The sequence below is a fragment of the Daphnia carinata genome, chromosome 2, assembly GCF_022539665.2.
Source record: "Daphnia carinata strain CSIRO-1 chromosome 2, CSIRO_AGI_Dcar_HiC_V3, whole genome shotgun sequence".
Taxonomy (NCBI): Eukaryota; Metazoa; Arthropoda; class Branchiopoda; order Diplostraca; family Daphniidae; genus Daphnia; species Daphnia carinata.
This window is the reverse complement of record NC_081332.1, coordinates 5,170,371-5,186,584: the sequence shown is the minus strand read 5'-3', so window position 1 is coordinate 5,186,584 and position 16,214 is coordinate 5,170,371. Positions and strand designations below refer to the sequence as shown.

Genomic DNA, 16,214 nt, shown 5'->3' with positions numbered 1-16,214 from the left:
TTTGTGGAAATGTTTGTATTTATCCAACATTATGGAAAATGCGTCAGCGTATGAACACGCAATTCGTCCAATATCAACACAACTTTACAATAACATCACATTACTCGTTTACAGTAACAACTGAATGGATAGCAGCAATGAAGTTTCAAAAATCCCATTTTTACGTGACTGATTGTCACTGGCAATTATTAGCCATTTATTTTAAGAGGCTAAAAATTTATTTCGCCTTTGGTCGGGAAACTAGCCAAAAAGATCGTCATGGCATTTCTGTGTGCTACGCATACACAGATTGCACAGGTGAAAGTATTTTGTCTATTCAAACTTTAGGATACGTATTATCGCTCTCGTCCTCGTCGGACGCGAAAAGCAATTTCTCATTTCCGGTTTCGTGATCATTTTCGGAACTCGATAACGGAACTCGGGAATATTTCTTCGAGCGTGATTTTACCTGCAGAATATCACCATAATTACAGCGAACCACTATTAAAATGAACAAGAAACATACCTGAATTGCCAGGACGACAATAAGACCAGCAATGAAACTTGCAGCCACCCCAAATAACCAATGGGAAGCACTGATGAAATGGCCTGATTCCACATTGTCTTTCGCTCGGATGCCTCGTCCTTCAGACTCTTTGACAAACTCGACTAAGGGGATTTCAAATATTCTCGCTCTAGATGAATAAACACAAACACCATTTAAGACGTACAACTAGCAGCAGAGAAAGTAAGGACACTCACTCGACTGAAGCAAGAACACAAGTGCTATTGTTCCAAACAAATCCATCAGCGCAGGCAAGGCAATTGAGCGGATTTCCTTCGCACATCTGGCAAGAGGCGTGGCAGCGAGCGCAGAGAAACTGATTCATCTTTGCAGGCGTCTGAAACTCCGTCGCGATTAAAGAGCCAAGGGATACGTTATAATGACCCAAATGACACTGTGAAAGGCAGTGATGTTGCAGCCAAGAAAAGCCGTTGGCACAGCGTGTGCAGTCGGTGGCTAATGGTCCACTACATGATGCGCAACTTCCATGGCACCTTACGCAAACTCCTCGGTCACTATAATACCTGCACAAAGTTGAAATCATTAAATAATAGACCGTCGCTGAACAAGTCTTTTGTGCATTACCCATCTTCGCATGAGGCAAGGCATCGGCCATTCTGCAAATGAAGGGCTCCTAGGCATTCTGTGCAATGATCCATACCGTCACATTGAGCACAAGCATGTGGGCAAGGCCGACAGAATTCAATGTGCCTCAAATCTACAGAACCAGCTTCAACAAATGTGCCTTGAGGGCAATATTCTAGACACGACCCAAGGTGCATGGTGCGATTGGTGCAGTGAGTACACTGAGAGCTCGAAGAGCCGCTGCATTGATTGCAAGAGCCGTGGCAGGGGTAGCACTTGCCTTCTACGACATATTCGCCTATGTAAATACAAAGATTAGTCTAGTATTTCAGCACTTATTGGTACATGAAACATACCTTCAGGACAGATGTTTGCTGAAGGATTTAGACAGAGAAGAGTAGAAACGTCGAGGACCCATTGATCAGCACATCGGCTGCACACAAGATCAAAGCCATTCTCTTTCAAAGAACAGGCTTCACAACCGGGCGGACAAGGTAAACATTGTTTGCTACCAGACACCCCATGGCTCCAGAAACCGGCTGGACAGCGTTGAACACACGATCCGTTAAATTCCGAGAAAGAGTCGGCACAGGTAACACAGTGGTCCTGATGAGGTCCACGACACGTCGAACAACTGGTATCGCATGGTGCGCAAGCATAATCGTCGGTCTCGTAATAGCCAGGTAGACAAGAAGCTAGGCATTGGCCGTCATGAATAACAAAGCGGAATTCACAGCTAGAACATTCAAGCGCACTGTTACACGTATTGCACTGGGGCTGGCAGGGAATACACATCATCTTCGCTTCATCTAGAAAAGAAAGTGAGGGATGTTATTCATCTGCATGAAGAGCCTTTAAAAATCAAAAGATTATACCCATATGATATCCGTCGGGGCAATGTTCCACGCAAAGATTTTTATCTATTACCAAACTGAATTTCGGTGCACAAGAGAGACACTGATGAGACTCAGCACCAGTGCAGTTGCGACAGGAACTGTGGCAATTCAAGCACACCATTTCTGGTGAGACGTAATATCCTGTCGGTGGACAGGCATCGACGCAATTCCTGTCAAAAGAGAACGTTTATGTAATGAAAAAAAAAACGAGGTAAAACACATTTAAATAAATCATTTTTAAATACCCATCGAGCCTAAAGTTGGGACAGTTGTTTTTTATCCCCACATTGGAAGGCTGCGTAGCTTCCAATGCAGCGCTGTAAGTTACAGGTTGGCTCCCGGCAAACTGAAGGAAGTCCGGGTAGCCCGTATTGGGGAAATTGGACGGACGAAATCCTGGATTGCCTGGAAAGAACAACTGGCTACCGGTTGGATTAGGAACACGGCCGACGCTTTTGAATGTGGGCGCGAATGGCGTGGCCACCGATGGCGGGGCTGTTAATCCGTGAACGTCTCGACCGATAGTCGCTGCCCCACCGCCAAGGTTAGGAAATGTGGGACGCGGTGTTTGAAGCGAACGTAAACGAATGGGATTCGTATCCGTCCCATAGAACACAAGTTGCCACTTTTTCAATATTCCTGGGATCAAAACAATCGAAATGGTCATAACTTTCAATAAGATGTAAACACTGGAACTTTACCTGCTTTGTTGACACGCTTTACGCCAGCATTTAAAATCTCTAACTTCCATCTTCCGGCAGCTCTTTCACCCCAAAAATGGACGCTCATAAACGGCCAATCGTCAAAGGATGAATCAAGGACATCACGGGGTCTTTCAAATAAAAGCACCGACTGTGTTCCCGATGGTGAAGTCAATCTAAATGGACACCACACAATTAAACTTCGAACTGAATCCGAGACGTTCAACAAACAAACCATCCTACCGAATTCGGAGATTTCCACGGGGAGCAAATCGGAGCGAAATTCTGCATTGAACGTGTTCCAAGAAACGAATCTCGTGAGCAGATCCGGCGCAAGCATCCGTCTCCACCACAACTTCCAATTTCTGACCAAAACCGCTGGGAATGAGCCTGTCGCTTTGATCGGCCGGTGTTTGGCAGACATGTTGCGGAGGCACGTTAGTCCATTGCTCAGCCAACGTCACCATGGCTGAGGCATCCATGAGGCCATAACCAAATTTATGACTCACTGTTAAAAAAAATAATTATAAAAATTTAAATGAGAAAATCATATCAATATATTACCTTTCTTCCCGATGCCATTAGTAACCCAGCCATTGTCGTGAAGTGGATCTGGCCTGGATGTGAACACGACCAGGTGCTGCATATCTCTCCAAGTAAGGTTAGAGTTGGCTTCTAAGGCCAAGGCACAGATACCAGCGGCTAATGGAGCCGAGGCAGATGTGCCTGTATGATCCGAAGTGCAGAGAAATTCCGGTCGCAGTGAGCCGTCCATATCGACCGTGGCGATGGATCGATCCACGTCAGGCCGACCCGAGCTATATGTAGTTGCCAAAGTGGATGAACATTCCTCGAGATACCAAGGCTTGAATCTATGATGATAAAGACTTATTTGTTAACCAATCCACTTCAATTGATTAAAGCGTTCAATAGACGTACCCTCCTTGAGTGGCGCTGGATATTGATAAAGTAAAGATGGAATTCGTATAGCCGTCACAATTGCAAGAATCATCATGGCGACCGCCGTTACCCGAAGCCCAAACAAAGATCGATCCTCTGCCCTTTCGCCCCTGGAATGATTCATTCAAATAAGTCGTCAATAGAAAACAACAAAAAAATTCATGAATTACCTTCATAATACCGTTGATGAAGGCACGTTTGGCAAGAGGTCCTGGTCCATCGACCGTCTTGCCGTCATCTTCCGGTCCCCAAGAGGCGCTGTAAATGTCGATATGGTCTGGATTAAGGCTGAGTGCTCTCGCTTCAACGGCATCGTTGACCGTGCCGTCGAGCATCCGCACGCCGCCGATGCTGGCATTAAAAGCGATGCCAACACCGCAAAATGAATTAAACGCAACGGCGGCTACTTCGCCAGCGCATCTCGTCCCGTGTTTATTGTCGCCATTATCTCTCGGCATGGGATCGTTATCGTTGTCGTTGATATCCGAGCTGGCCAGCGGATCCTTTCAATTTCAGACAAATTTACGTTTACAATTGCAACAAAAGTAATAATGATAAAAGCTCAATTACGTAGTTTTGGGCGAGATCGGGATGATTGGTTTGAATGCCATCGTCCAAAATAGAAACGACAATGCCTTTGCCCGAGTAACCTTTCCGCCAGGCGGGTATAACATTCATATCGAAGCCTTCCTGACTTCCACCATGCTGTTTGCCAAAAACAAAAAAAATGTTAATCAAGTAAAACACTTAAGTGAGCTTGCACAATGTAAAAGCGATAATCAATGAAAGTCGAGTTTCTGCTCTATTTGAGGTCCTTGAAGGTGTTCCGCTTCATAAACCTTGAATGCCAGTTTGGTGCCATGCAAACATTCAATGATGTGTCCTTCTAGTCGCATAAATAAAAATATTTCTGACAGATCAGCTTTCCCGTGCACTTCACGATCCGTGCCATTTCACGGTATTTTTCCATTTTTATCTGTCTCGAAACTGTTCCACTGAAACTCGCACGAAACATTTGGCTTCAAAAAGATTTGCTCTAGCGTAAAAACCCAAGAAATTGGAACCCTCTCTTATTTTCCACTTATTCTTCTCGCGTGTTTCGGCGCTTTTGCAGGCATGTGGCGTTATGTAAACACCACGCGGACTCGCCGAAATATTTCACGGTGCCCGGGAACACATAATTACATTAGTGCTTCTATTGCCAGAAATATAGTTCGTATGCACGTTCAAGGTGCAGCGCCCTTGGTGGTAACGAGGAAAACAAACACCGATAGCAAAAGTTGGAAATGAACAAGTTCGATGCAAAATAAAATTACTTACCAGATACCACTGCTCTCTGTAGAAAGGATCGGGAAATTCGCTGCCTTTACCCAAGGCGAAGTTGCTGATACTTGCACGAGAAGCGAAATCTCGCTTATACCGCCTCTTCTCGAATTGCTGTGCTACCCATACAACCTGTTACAATTCGTTCAAAAAAAAAAAAGGGGGGACATTTATATACAGGTCTAGCCAAGATGTTACTTAATTGGGAAGGAAGAAAGTGTCTGATCACACATACCCCCGGTTCGTTGACGAGCTTTTCGTGGTGAAGGCCGCTCGGATCGGCCGACCGCTTGTGGACGTGTTCATGTTCAAATAAAAAATACCCATCCAGAGATCCAACCTATGTACGGGATGAAAAGGAAATTATTAAGCATTCAACCTGCCGAAACCAGACTACTTAAAAAAACCGGCTTTCAAGGACCCCATAAAAGGAGATCTGGTTTACAAGACAAAAAAAAAAACCCTGCAGGACTAGTTTGGTAGTTGAAAAAGAAAATGACAGTGAATAGACTTTCTCCTTTTCAATGAAAAATACTTCACATGAAAGTCCTCATATGTTTAAAAAAAAAGCCATTCAGAGAGAGCTCTTGTCATGACTTTCCCCACTTATAAACATAAGCTGAATTCTTAAGGACATTTTCTTTCTTTGTATGTGAATTATTACCTGGCCCAAGCTGCGGAAGCCATGTTTCTCTGCGATGAGCTGGACTAGCACTTCAGTAGCATTTGGAATGTTCACTGCGAATTGATTATTGTACACCAAGTCATTGGATCCGTCCACAATTTTAGCACAGCAGTAGGAAAAGTACACGATAGCCAGCAGAATCATCTGCCTGATGATCACAGACATCACTGTTGTATCACAAGTTCTCTGGTAGCCGAGTCTGGAAGACATTCTCCCTCCTGCTGAGATGTTGTGGTCAGAACCACGGAGAAGTAGAGTCCATTGGTAGCCTGAAACAACATGCAAAACATTGCGGAATTTAGAGAAATTGGATCAAACAGATTTCAATGCTCCAAACAACTTTTTTTTACAGCGAGTCAGCTCAAGGCTATAAAAATCTCATTTATTTTACTTTTTTTTTTTGTAAAAGGGCACTTATATGTACTACTCAGCATGAGCAACTTTCACTTTTCCCTTTGTAACAGATATTACACAGCTAACCATTTCCAACACAGATCAACGCACATACATCATCCTGTCGACCGCCATGTAATCTTCTTGATCTGTTTTGACAACATTATGAAGTGTCAACATTGTCAGTGTTGGTTGACGGCCGCTTTCTTTTTAAATTTATATTTTTTTTTGCTGCGATTCGAACTAATTGTTTCCATTTCGGAAATAGCACTTTAATTGGTTAACTAGCGAATTAAATCGTTTACCTTCTTCGGTGACAAGAAGATGAAATTACTGCAGAGAAGAATCAAATTCCTTCACTGCCCTGGTGCGTCTGTTGTTTTGACGTATACCTTCAACTCTACAGCAGGAGTAGAAAGTTTTTCAGAACTCGACGAACACAGATCTTAGCATAGACTGAAGAGAGAGAGACTTTATTATTATTCTTTTCTCTCCACAGTTCTCTTGGTCTCCTTCTGTGTATATAAAACTAAAAAAAAAAAGAACCCTGCAGCTAAGCTGGACCTTCACGAAAGTTCACTTTCGCCGAGAGCAGCAGACAGCGCCATGGAAATTGCATACATACATACACACACAATGGTAGCAGCATTGGTTTCTGGTTTCTTTCTCCCCTCCTTCGCATAAAAAGCGCCAACTGCTGGCCACTTTCACATGACGTCACACCATTGCTCACACAGCCCCTCTTAGAAATTTGTTTCTTAAAACACGTTCACTGATTTTTTTTTCAACCTTTTATTTAATTTGTATTTTAAAAAGGCGTGATTCATTGGAGCAAGGGAGAACATGACCTGTGCTGAATTTAGCAAGCATTTTAATGCCCAATCGTTGGCAGAGAGTAGGTCATTCGAAAACTGTGTATGTTCAGCTACGGTCATTATAGGAAGGTACCCAATGGCACGGGACCTACTTTCACACGCCACTAAAGAAAAGTGTATTAATGTTCTCCATTTGTTACAGAACGGACCAGCCATATTAAGGGTATAGCTCTTTTGTTAACCCACGTTCTGTTGACATTTGTGCAACATTGAATGTCATCATCGGGCGCCAGGGATCTTGGCGCCTCTTAAATGTATACTCTTCTTGTCATTTTGGTTTGGGTCGCTGGACTAGTTGACACTGGTTAAAAAAGGAATTAAAAGTCCCTTTAATCATCCACTCTGATCAAGATTATAATTTCGGCACGACCACCAAAAGGTCACTTTCAAAAAAAGAGCATCGTGACATGAAACTGGATTACGTGGGACGAGGACATCTTGCGAACAATACCTAAAACATGGCATGAAATTCCAAACGTTTGATCTTTTTGTATAGTTTATCAGGGTGACAAAGCTTTTCTCATTGGGCTCGTTATTTACTTGATAAAAATAAAGCAACTCGATATGGATGTCTGCTCAAACGTGTCATTTTCTACTTTTTTATTGGTTTGATTTACAACACCATTGTTATAGCTCTGTTTCTCCAGTATTTCAGAGTAACTATAAAACACCATGGAAATCGTGACTGTTGTATTCACGTTCACTCGAGTACACACCAGATCAACTAAGCCTTTATGATTCACGGCCTCTTGAATTTGACGGGTCCTAAAATAAGTCAAGGGATTAACACCATCGTTAAGAATAATAAAAGCTACATCACAAAGGCCATTGCAATCTTGAGCGATTGATTCTTCCTACAGATGTAAAAAAAAAAAATAATCCTGGCACGGCAATACATCGTGAAATTAGCAACGAGAGGCATTGACGAAGTAATCGCTACAAAACGATCTAATTCGTGTTCAGTAGAGCGCCTAAAACAAACGCACAGATAAACGTGAAAGAACAAAGAAAGCTGCTATTTGCTGAAAGACAAAAAGAATTATATCTGCAAATATTTTTTCTTTCTTTCTTGTGTTTCTCTTGGTTGTCAGAGCGAGACAGCTCAACAGGGAATTTCATAATAGATCCAACAACTGTGATACTACATTTCGCTACTGTCGCCCTTATTCTATTCTACATGCCTAACCGACTAGAACTCGCTCTTTGTTCCTCTCTCCGTTTCATATCGTCCAATTGGTAAAAACGGGGGCGGACGGGAATAATGCAATATACTTACGAGGCCTTGGGCAGATCCTCTCTTTATTCCATCATCACGCTTGCCAGCAGTGGTGCCGAGAAGCGGATATCCGCTCCTTCATCTCGTACCACGAGTACGCAACTAGAAAGGGAAAATGTTATCCGGTATAACGAAGAAAATGCAAAAATACAGACACAAAGGAGGAAAAATAAAAAAAAGGAAGATATTTGTAAAGCAAAAGAATCAATCAGATTCCGGTCACGCATGTTGTTTTTAACCTCCCGAAATACCGACACGTAACAGTGATATAAAGAAACGCAGTAACCCTGTGTAATAAATAGAAGAAAAAAAGAATGTAGTACAATGGCGTGTAATGTGCGCTTTTATGTCATCGTTTTCTCTTTTAGAAATAGCATAGATTTGAAAATTCTCACCCGTCTGGTGTGGAAATACCTGTAAGAAATGCTTCGTTAAGCTCTTTGTAGTTTTTTGGATTTTAACTTGTGCCACATATTGCCCATTTGCGAAATTGTGGATGTGCTGCGTTCAGCCCCCCTCAAAACAGGGCAACCGTACAGATTGCACTATATACCGTTTCATGTGTTAAATTGAAGGACATTTTCATGTCGGTTTCATTACTGGTTCGTTGCGATCAAGGACGTAACTTTCTCTACCATACAGTCGGGGATACTCTCCCTTTATTACAGACAGAAACTTTGGGTTTTTCTTTCCCCTCTAATCCAAACCTGAAACTATAGCCGTCCGGTTTGTAATTGCGTTAGGACAAGGACAAACGTGATGATGGCACTCTCCCCTTTTAAAATTCTTTTTTACAGACCTGTACCGACGTACTCATCAAACTGTGCGTTTTTAGTTGAGAGAACACACCATCAACGTAAGCCTTCTACGCATACGGATTTAATCGCTGTACCCGCGGACGAGTCTATTGAGTTTTTTGGCCCAGATGTAACCACACTTGTCTGTTTGGCTCATTGGGGGGTCTGTGTACATCTACGATGAGAAATGTGTTTATAGGAAGGCAAGAAGATTGAGATCGATACAGTAAATAGATACAAGAGTCTGCTGTCTTTATCTCCCTAGTAATAACGTTCTTCATCCGCGTTTCTCTTATTATTATGGACGCATCTGTCTATTGCAGTCGTCGCTTAATAACGTTCTCCAATCATTCCATGATTATTCGTGCTCGACTTGGGTTTTTTTTTTTCTTGATTACGCCTGTCAAATGTTTCACACACTTACTAGGGACGGAACATTAACTGGGTTAGAAAGCTTTTGGGGCGGAGATGTTTCCGAATAGCGCAATTTACTTGGAGACATTGGAAATCGATAAATCATCGTCCGTTCAATGATTTACACACAATAGCCAAACGGGCAACAGCCGTCAAATTTCCACGTCGGACATAAAAATAAAGCAGATGAAGACCTTCTGGAACTAAAATCGATACCCTTTTCGCTTCTACTGAAACCTGAAAGGAAATGAAAGAGTGAAAAAGACGGGGGGGTGGGGGCGAAGAAAACAAAAAATAAAATAAATAAAAACAAGAAAAGAACCGTCGGCAAGAACGATAACGTCGTCAACAGCGAGAGTAGATCCCCCGAAATCCGGCGTGAGTCACCACCACCCCCCCCCCCGGCCGTCACAGTCTGTGGCGCGCAGGATCACCCATTTCCTCCCAGCCCTCCTACACCTCCTTGCCGGATTTTTCACCCTCTTTCTACACACACACACACACACACATACATCCATATGGAAGAGGGAGAAAAAAGGGAGAGAAAAGAGGAGGCAAGATGGACGTATTGATCGGCGTCGACTCACCCTCATCGACTGGTCCCGTCGGTTTGCTGTCAGGGGTGGGCGGAGCTTCTTCGTTGAACGGGGGGAGCCCGATGATTCACCCATGAGGAGCCAGGTATCAGCGGGAACAAGTTCCAACGTGCTTTACTTCCATCCTCCATCATAACGGGTCGTGCCCCCGGCCGTGGCGGCAGCCGCAGCTTTGACAAGCACCTTCTCTCGTCTCATCCATCATTCATCTGTCCGCAGTAAGTTTCGCATTACGTTCTTCTTGACCTCCATCCGAAGTTGTAAACAAGCATCCGTTTATGCAATTTTTTTTTTAAGCTTCCGTGTTCCAGGTTTCGAAGAGTTAAGAATATTCTTGAAAAATCCATTCGTGCGGATGGCTTCGGCCGTAAAAATCCGGTATGTTTACGAGACATCATTTTTCGATGGACGAAGCGATTGGTGGCCATCTGAGCCGGACAACCCACCAGAAGAAGTTGATTCAGCCGTGAATCATCCGATCGTGCGTAAAATTCAGCAGGCCGTCATCCGAGCCAGAAAAGCGGTGACGTCCAGTATGAACAGCAATCCAAATATTGACATGACTGGTCATTCGGAGCCGGACAGAAGCTCGTTACAGCTACAACGTTCCAACATTTCCAGTTTGCAAACGAGTATTTGCAGTCTGGACGATGCCGCCCAAGACCTTGACGGCCGGTTGATCTTGAATCGTTCGCGATCGCTGCAGCAAACGCATCATTTGTTTCACTCGGTCGATTCGCACCATAATTACCATCATCATCATCACCGTGGATTCTCGCTCCACCTGTCGCCAAAACAAAGGACCAAAATTAGCGAGGCCGTCCTGTCTCCCATTTCCGACAAGTCGGAAAATGAGACGAGTCAAATGTTGACGACAACAACCGTTCCTATCACGTCATCGTCCGCTGTTCCATTCGAGTTCCACGCGTCCGCAAGGCGACGCCCTCAATCTCTTTTCTCTAACATCATCAGCGGCAGGCCCGGCGGAAGTGCTGCGGGGTTCAATGGCTCTGACAGTGGTATCTCCATATCAGCCAACTCGTTGGTTACGAACGACTCTCACGAAGCTCTTCAACCGCTGAACAAACCGCCGCTCCATCTCTCACTCGACAATAGTCAAGGTAACTCGATCCGTTTATCCCCTTTGCGTGTTATCGATTCAACTGCCGAATTAAAAAAGGAAATTATTCGACGTATTTTATGTGTGTGTGAAATTTACAAGAATTTTTGTCGTCTTCATCATCCGAGCCACCGGAAGAGAATTTACCTTTTCTCATGCCTAAATTGCGCCGCGGGACCAACAACAACACGGGCATCTTCAAGCCGCAAACGGGCGCTCCAATCCGTCAGCTTTCACTCACGCTGCCTTTCCCACCACCGTTGCAGAGCCTTCCGTTCGTAGCACCTGCTGTCGGTTTTAAGGATTTAGTCGACGATACAATTCCTCTTGAAATTCAAAGGTAATTGATTCAACATTGCTTTAAATTTCAATACCTTTCTTCCGTGTAGTCAACCTTTTTGTTCTTCATTCATCGAGTTTTTTTTTGCTCTAACGATTCGTGACTCATTTCTTGTTTTTGATTCGTGGCTTTTTTTTTGTTTTGTTTTTCTTGCTAAAAAAAAAACAGTTGGTATCACGGGTCCATCACGCGACGGGATGCAGAAAAACGACTGAGACCAGCGCCGGCGGGCTCGTTCCTCGTTCGTGACTCGTTGGCCAGCCACGACGACTACTTTCTAGCCGCCAGGTATGTAATTAGGACGACAAGAAAAAAAAAGAGAGTGAGATAGCAAAAGAGAAAAAAAAATGCTTAGTCATTTGTTTGAAAAAAAAAAAAAAAAAAAACAGAACAACTCTCACCTTTTTTTATTCAAATCAATTTTTTTTTTTTTCTATGGGCGGTGAGCAGAGGTGAAAATGGATTTCTGCACGTTCGTATTTGCTGCAACACTCGGGATGACGATGCGAACAAAGATTTCACGCTGATCACCTTGCCTGAACGTCGTTTCGAGTCGGTGGCAGCGGTGGTCAATCATTGTGCCAATATCGGTGTATACAGCCGACATCTTCCGCCCGCCATCCTCAAATATCCGTTGAATGAAGAATCTGTTTGAATTTTCATGCGCACTCGAGCATTTTATGATTTATACCATTATTCATGCGTAGCGGTAGCCATTTTTTTAGCAACACACGGAATGACAGGGCAAGTGAACAAAATAACGTATTCGTATAACATATCAAATAAGAACGTAGGGCGTTGTCTCCGGATATACGCATATTGTTGTGGTTCTCATAAATCTCTCTTTTTTTTGTTGTTTCTGTTAGATTTTTTTTTTAACGTGATTCGATGTACGTAAACTCCTATTTATTCATTGTTTGGGAACCTGTAACAAAAATTAATGGTTCAAAACTGGGCCAGTCCAACGTCGTCCACGCCCCACTCTGGTTGAAAGCTAATGTTTGCCACGATGATTAGAACAGAAAGGGAAACCAATACAAATTTGAAATGAAAAAAATTGCATACGCTTGTGTAAATCATTAATTGTCGTCAGCTGATGAATGACGAGCGAGTTTCACTCCAATCAAATCTTTCCACGAAAGGTTAGGATTTTCGGAACGCAGTTGGCTGATGTCGAGCCTATGGTCGTCGTCATCTATTTTGTTATTTATTGCTGCCTCGTGCTGTAAATAAAAAAAAACAGGGGGTTTCGATCGATGAGCTATGCGGAATCGATGTAGCAGCATATGCTTAAATGACTATGTTTTGTACTGTATGTCTATTATAATACAATACAGAGCGAGAAGAAAGCTGGCTGAATGCGTCGTCATAAATCCTAGCGCCGTTCTTCCGGTAGTCGGGCATGGCGGAAGTGCCGTGCAGGACTAACGCGGCGTTAACGATGCGTCCGGACAAAAGGCTCGGCTTTTGGCTCGACTACAACAAATGACGAACATACGTACATAGTTCATTTACAGTCCATTCTTTGTTGCTGCTCTTTAATATTAAAGTAAACCAAAAAAAAAAAAAAAGAGAAATAGAAAATTCACCACATCAGTTGCGATTAATTTCCATTGACCTTTCGCGTTCTCTCCCCACGTGTGCACCGACATAAACGGCCAATTCACGAAGCCAAGTTTTGATTGATCCTTGGAACGAGGCTTTAACACTTGCGTGCGAGTGCCTGCATGACGTAAGCACATTTAAATAAAACTTTCATTACGAAAGGATGTTAAGTTTTTCCATTCAGCAGGGGGGCAAACCTGAAGGTGAGATCAAATCGATTTCAAGTTGACCTCGTACTGGATATTCAATGTTGACGATTACTTCCACATGTTCCAAGAAGTTGACCTCATTCAGAGTGCCAGCACATCCGTCGCTCGCAAATGTGACAGTCCCCCATTCTCGGTTGGTAAACAGCACAGGTAAATTGCTGATGGATGATGATAAAAAAAATGGAAACTTAATCGATTTGATACCGAAAGTACTTTGGATTTTTGAGGGCAACTACCTATCAGAAGGCGTGGTGCAAATTGCTTTGGCTGGAACAATAGTCCAATTGATTGCAGCCAGAACGTATTTTGCTGCGTTCATCATTCCAAACCCGAATCGCGAATTGAAACGCATACCAGCAGCATTTTCTTGCCATTCAATATTATCCTAAACCAAATCAACCCAATTCATTTAAGTTTGTAAACCTAAATATTGAATTGTCTCGACCTCCAGTGGTTTGTACTCGCTGGTCCACGCTACCAAATGCTGGACATCTCTCCAAGTCAAATTGGGGCTGCGGAATGAGATTGCATGTGAACAAACAGTTGCTGTCACCAACAAAGAAGTATAAAACAAATTACTTGGCCTCCAACGCTAAAGCTACGATTCCGGACGCTAGTGGGGCGGCAGCCGATGTCCCGGTGTGATCCATGGTACACGTGTCGTTCAGATCGATGGTAGCCTGTCAATTGAAGACTACGTATCAGCCATTGTTGTGCGGACAAACGCAACAATATCTCGGGCAATTCTCTGGAAATCTAATTTACTATTTTCTGGTCGGTGTAGGCACCGCTGGAGTAGGTGACTGCCATTGTCGATGCGCATTGTTCTCCGTACCAGGGGAAATCACCTTGTTCTGAAACACTCCCAATCGACAAAGTGTAGATGGAAGAAACATAGCCGTCGCAATTGCAATTATCTTGCACTCGGCCACCGTTTCCAGCAGCCCAAATATAAATTGCTCCTTTGCCCTTTCTCCCCTTGCAATACCAAAATTGAGCCATTTTTTATTATTATTAAGTACCACTTGATTTAAACGATTTCCCGTCAACTTACCTCCGTTACTCCTCGAAGTAAAGCTTGACGGACAAGGCGGCCTGGACCTTCAACGGTTTTACCATCATCACTTGGTCCCCATGATGCGCTGTAAATGTCAACCATTTCGAGAGCGTACAAAAGAGAAGAGGCTTCTACTCGATCGCTGACAGCGCCATCCAACATGCGAACACCACCGACGCTGACGTTAAAAGCCACTCCGACGCCACATTTTTTGTTATTGGCCTCCATGGCGATTTCACCGGCGCATCTCGTTCCGTGACTGTTAACTGCACCTTTCCCATAGCGTGGTGTAGGATCTGGATCATCATCGTTCATATCGTAGCTGATTTTAGCATTCTGTAGAAACAGAGATCATGACAGTTTAAAAGAAAAGAAAATATAATAAAAACATACGTAATTATTGCGAATGTCAGTGTGGCTGCTTTCTATACCATCGTCTAGGACGAGGACGGTGACTCCGCGGCCAGTGTAACCCATATTGTAGACGGGCAGAACATTCAGGTCTAATCGAGGTAGTGCAGCTTTAGTTCTCGTATCGTGCTGGATATCAAGAAATCAACTTGTTAGATGGGACAATAATAACAGAACGTTTGTTGATCTTTCTACATACCATGTACCATTGATGATCCCATAGTTCGTCATTAAAAAGACGACGTGATTTTGCTGGCATTTCCATATCAGAACGCTTTTTGCGGATTAATGGTACATCATCACCTGGAAATTTTAATGGTCATATGAAGAATTTTGATTGGGAACTTAGGTTATCTTACTTTCGGAGGATTCTCGTTTGACACGAATAAGCGGACGATGATCTTCGGATGTCGTGGATTCTTCAGTTTCGAAAGGAGGATAGTCAGGAAGGTAACCACGTTTTTGTCTTCTCTTTGCGAATTGCTGCTCGGCCCACAAGACGCGAACGTCATCCGTAAGTTGGCGGGACAAATGAGACGCGTGAGCTCGTTGTCGTCTTGGGTGATCCGATTTGTGTAGCCGGTAGAAATCACGAAAATTCGGCACCTACAAAAACAAAAATCATTCTAAATTTGAAGATGATTACAATTTATAAAAATTAGTTTTTCTTCGTTTACATCGCAACGTGCGAAAGGTTCTAAAAAAATGTTTTACCTCGCCATGTATTTCGAAACCCATTTCTTCTGCGAGTCTTGCCGCTGCTTCTGCGCCTCCTTGGATTTCAACTACCCATTCATTGGTAAAAGGAGCATTGGCAGTGAAATCCTCACCGTCGTTACCGATGTGTCCGTGATCGTCCAGGCGATTCTGGTCATTGGGAAGCTCGTTCCCTATACTACGATGGTAACGGTCAATTCGGTTAATCAGTGAGACTGAACGGGCTTCGTCGTAGCTGTGACCATCGATGGACGCGAACCCAACGAATAGAATAAAAAGAATTAACGTCCGTAAAAAACTCGGCATGATGATAACCAAGAGAATTAGATCCACTTTGGCCATACGGAACTGAATGATGGGCAATAGAAGTAAACGTAACGTTTCATTGGGCCATGTTTGCGTCACACAACACCTGTTGTAGACATTCGGGTAAACACGATAAAAGAAATAGAAACAGATGCACACACAGCTGATGTGACGTGGTCTCCTATCCTTCGTCACAAAGCGTGTATGCTTTTCGCAATGTTTCAGATCTTGGAGAATAATCCATAGCTACATAGTAGGATGCAATTAAAATGAAAAACAAATGACCCAGTTTGATAAGATGGGAACTATGATGACCCATGCGCTGACCTTTGTTGAAGACGATGACTATAGGAAAAACTTGAATGCGCAGAAAGTACTGCAATTGGCTGTTACTTAGCAAACAC

At 43.4% G+C, this 16,214-nt stretch overlaps 3 protein-coding genes and 1 long non-coding RNA gene across 4 annotated transcripts; 1 reads left to right on the top strand and 3 right to left on the bottom strand.

Moving 5' to 3' along the window:
* Nucleotides 1-6,735, bottom strand: LOC130686588 (furin-like protease 2). Its single transcript, XM_057509706.2, has 17 exons — nucleotides 6,393-6,735; nucleotides 5,674-5,963; nucleotides 5,245-5,349; nucleotides 5,007-5,141; nucleotides 4,257-4,391; nucleotides 3,857-4,189; nucleotides 3,666-3,796; nucleotides 3,291-3,598; nucleotides 2,970-3,234; nucleotides 2,727-2,902; nucleotides 2,271-2,664; nucleotides 2,005-2,195; nucleotides 1,486-1,938; nucleotides 1,130-1,427; nucleotides 742-1,068; nucleotides 506-674; nucleotides 1-448 (listed from the first exon to the last, which is right to left on the bottom strand). Exons 2-17 carry the CDS (start codon nucleotides 5,902-5,904, stop codon nucleotides 317-319), a joined length of 3,783 nt encoding a protein of 1,260 aa, XP_057365689.1. The 5' UTR covers nucleotides 5,905-5,963; nucleotides 6,393-6,735; the 3' UTR covers nucleotides 1-316.
* Nucleotides 6,736-7,637: 902 nt separating this feature from the next.
* LOC130686682 (uncharacterized) lies at nucleotides 7,638-11,422 on the bottom strand. The gene is made up of 4 exons (XR_008999947.1): nucleotides 11,313-11,422; nucleotides 10,928-11,208; nucleotides 10,037-10,829; nucleotides 7,638-8,340 (listed from the first exon to the last, which is right to left on the bottom strand). It is a non-coding gene; the product is annotated as an uncharacterized LOC130686682 (long non-coding RNA).
* Nucleotides 10,401-12,234, top strand: LOC130686615 (uncharacterized). The gene is made up of 4 exons (XM_057509736.2): nucleotides 10,401-11,166; nucleotides 11,268-11,505; nucleotides 11,674-11,793; nucleotides 11,956-12,234. The coding sequence occupies exons 1-4, from the start codon at nucleotides 10,401-10,403 to the stop codon at nucleotides 12,158-12,160; spliced, it is 1,329 nt and encodes a 442-aa protein (XP_057365719.1). The 3' UTR covers nucleotides 12,161-12,234.
* Nucleotides 12,235-12,332: 98 nt separating this feature from the next.
* LOC130686598 (neuroendocrine convertase 1-like) lies at nucleotides 12,333-16,052 on the bottom strand. Its single transcript, XM_057509716.2, has 13 exons — nucleotides 15,502-16,052; nucleotides 15,147-15,393; nucleotides 14,987-15,090; nucleotides 14,770-14,916; nucleotides 14,374-14,712; nucleotides 14,085-14,297; nucleotides 13,899-13,999; nucleotides 13,765-13,831; nucleotides 13,556-13,704; nucleotides 13,308-13,477; nucleotides 13,095-13,228; nucleotides 12,843-12,981; nucleotides 12,333-12,730 (listed from the first exon to the last, which is right to left on the bottom strand). Coding segments are annotated over exons 1-13 (2,157 nt in total). The 5' UTR covers nucleotides 15,847-16,052; the 3' UTR covers nucleotides 12,333-12,728.
* Nucleotides 16,053-16,214: the final 162 nt, after the last annotated feature.

Bases quoted from the DNA above. Each gene is read 5' to 3' on its own strand.
- LOC130686588 (XM_057509706.2), bottom strand. From the start codon at position 5,904: ATGTCTTCCAGACTCGGCTACCAGAGAACTTGTGATACAACAGTGATG. The intron at 3,235-3,290 runs GTAATATATTGA...TTTTTTTAACAG, and splicing joins TAATGGCATCGGGAAGAAAG to TGAGTCATAAATTTGGTTAT. The intron at 675-741 runs GTGAGTGTCCTT...TTATTCATCTAG, and splicing joins TGTGTTCTTGCTTCAGTCGA to AGCGAGAATATTTGAAATCC.
- LOC130686615 (XM_057509736.2), top strand. From the start codon at position 10,401: ATGGCTTCGGCCGTAAAAATCCGGTATGTTTACGAGACATCATTTTTC. The intron at 11,506-11,673 runs GTAATTGATTCA...AAAAAAAAACAG, and splicing joins ATTCCTCTTGAAATTCAAAG to TTGGTATCACGGGTCCATCA. The intron at 11,794-11,955 runs GTATGTAATTAG...GGCGGTGAGCAG, and splicing joins GACTACTTTCTAGCCGCCAG to AGGTGAAAATGGATTTCTGC.
- LOC130686598 (XM_057509716.2), bottom strand. From the start codon at position 15,846: ATGGCCAAAGTGGATCTAATTCTCTTGGTTATCATCATGCCGAGTTTT. The intron at 14,917-14,986 runs GTATGTAGAAAG...CTTGATATCCAG, and splicing joins GGGATCATCAATGGTACATG to CACGATACGAGAACTAAAGC. The intron at 14,000-14,084 runs GTAAATTAGATT...TTCAATTGACAG, and splicing joins CCTACACCGACCAGAAAATA to GCTACCATCGATCTGAACGA.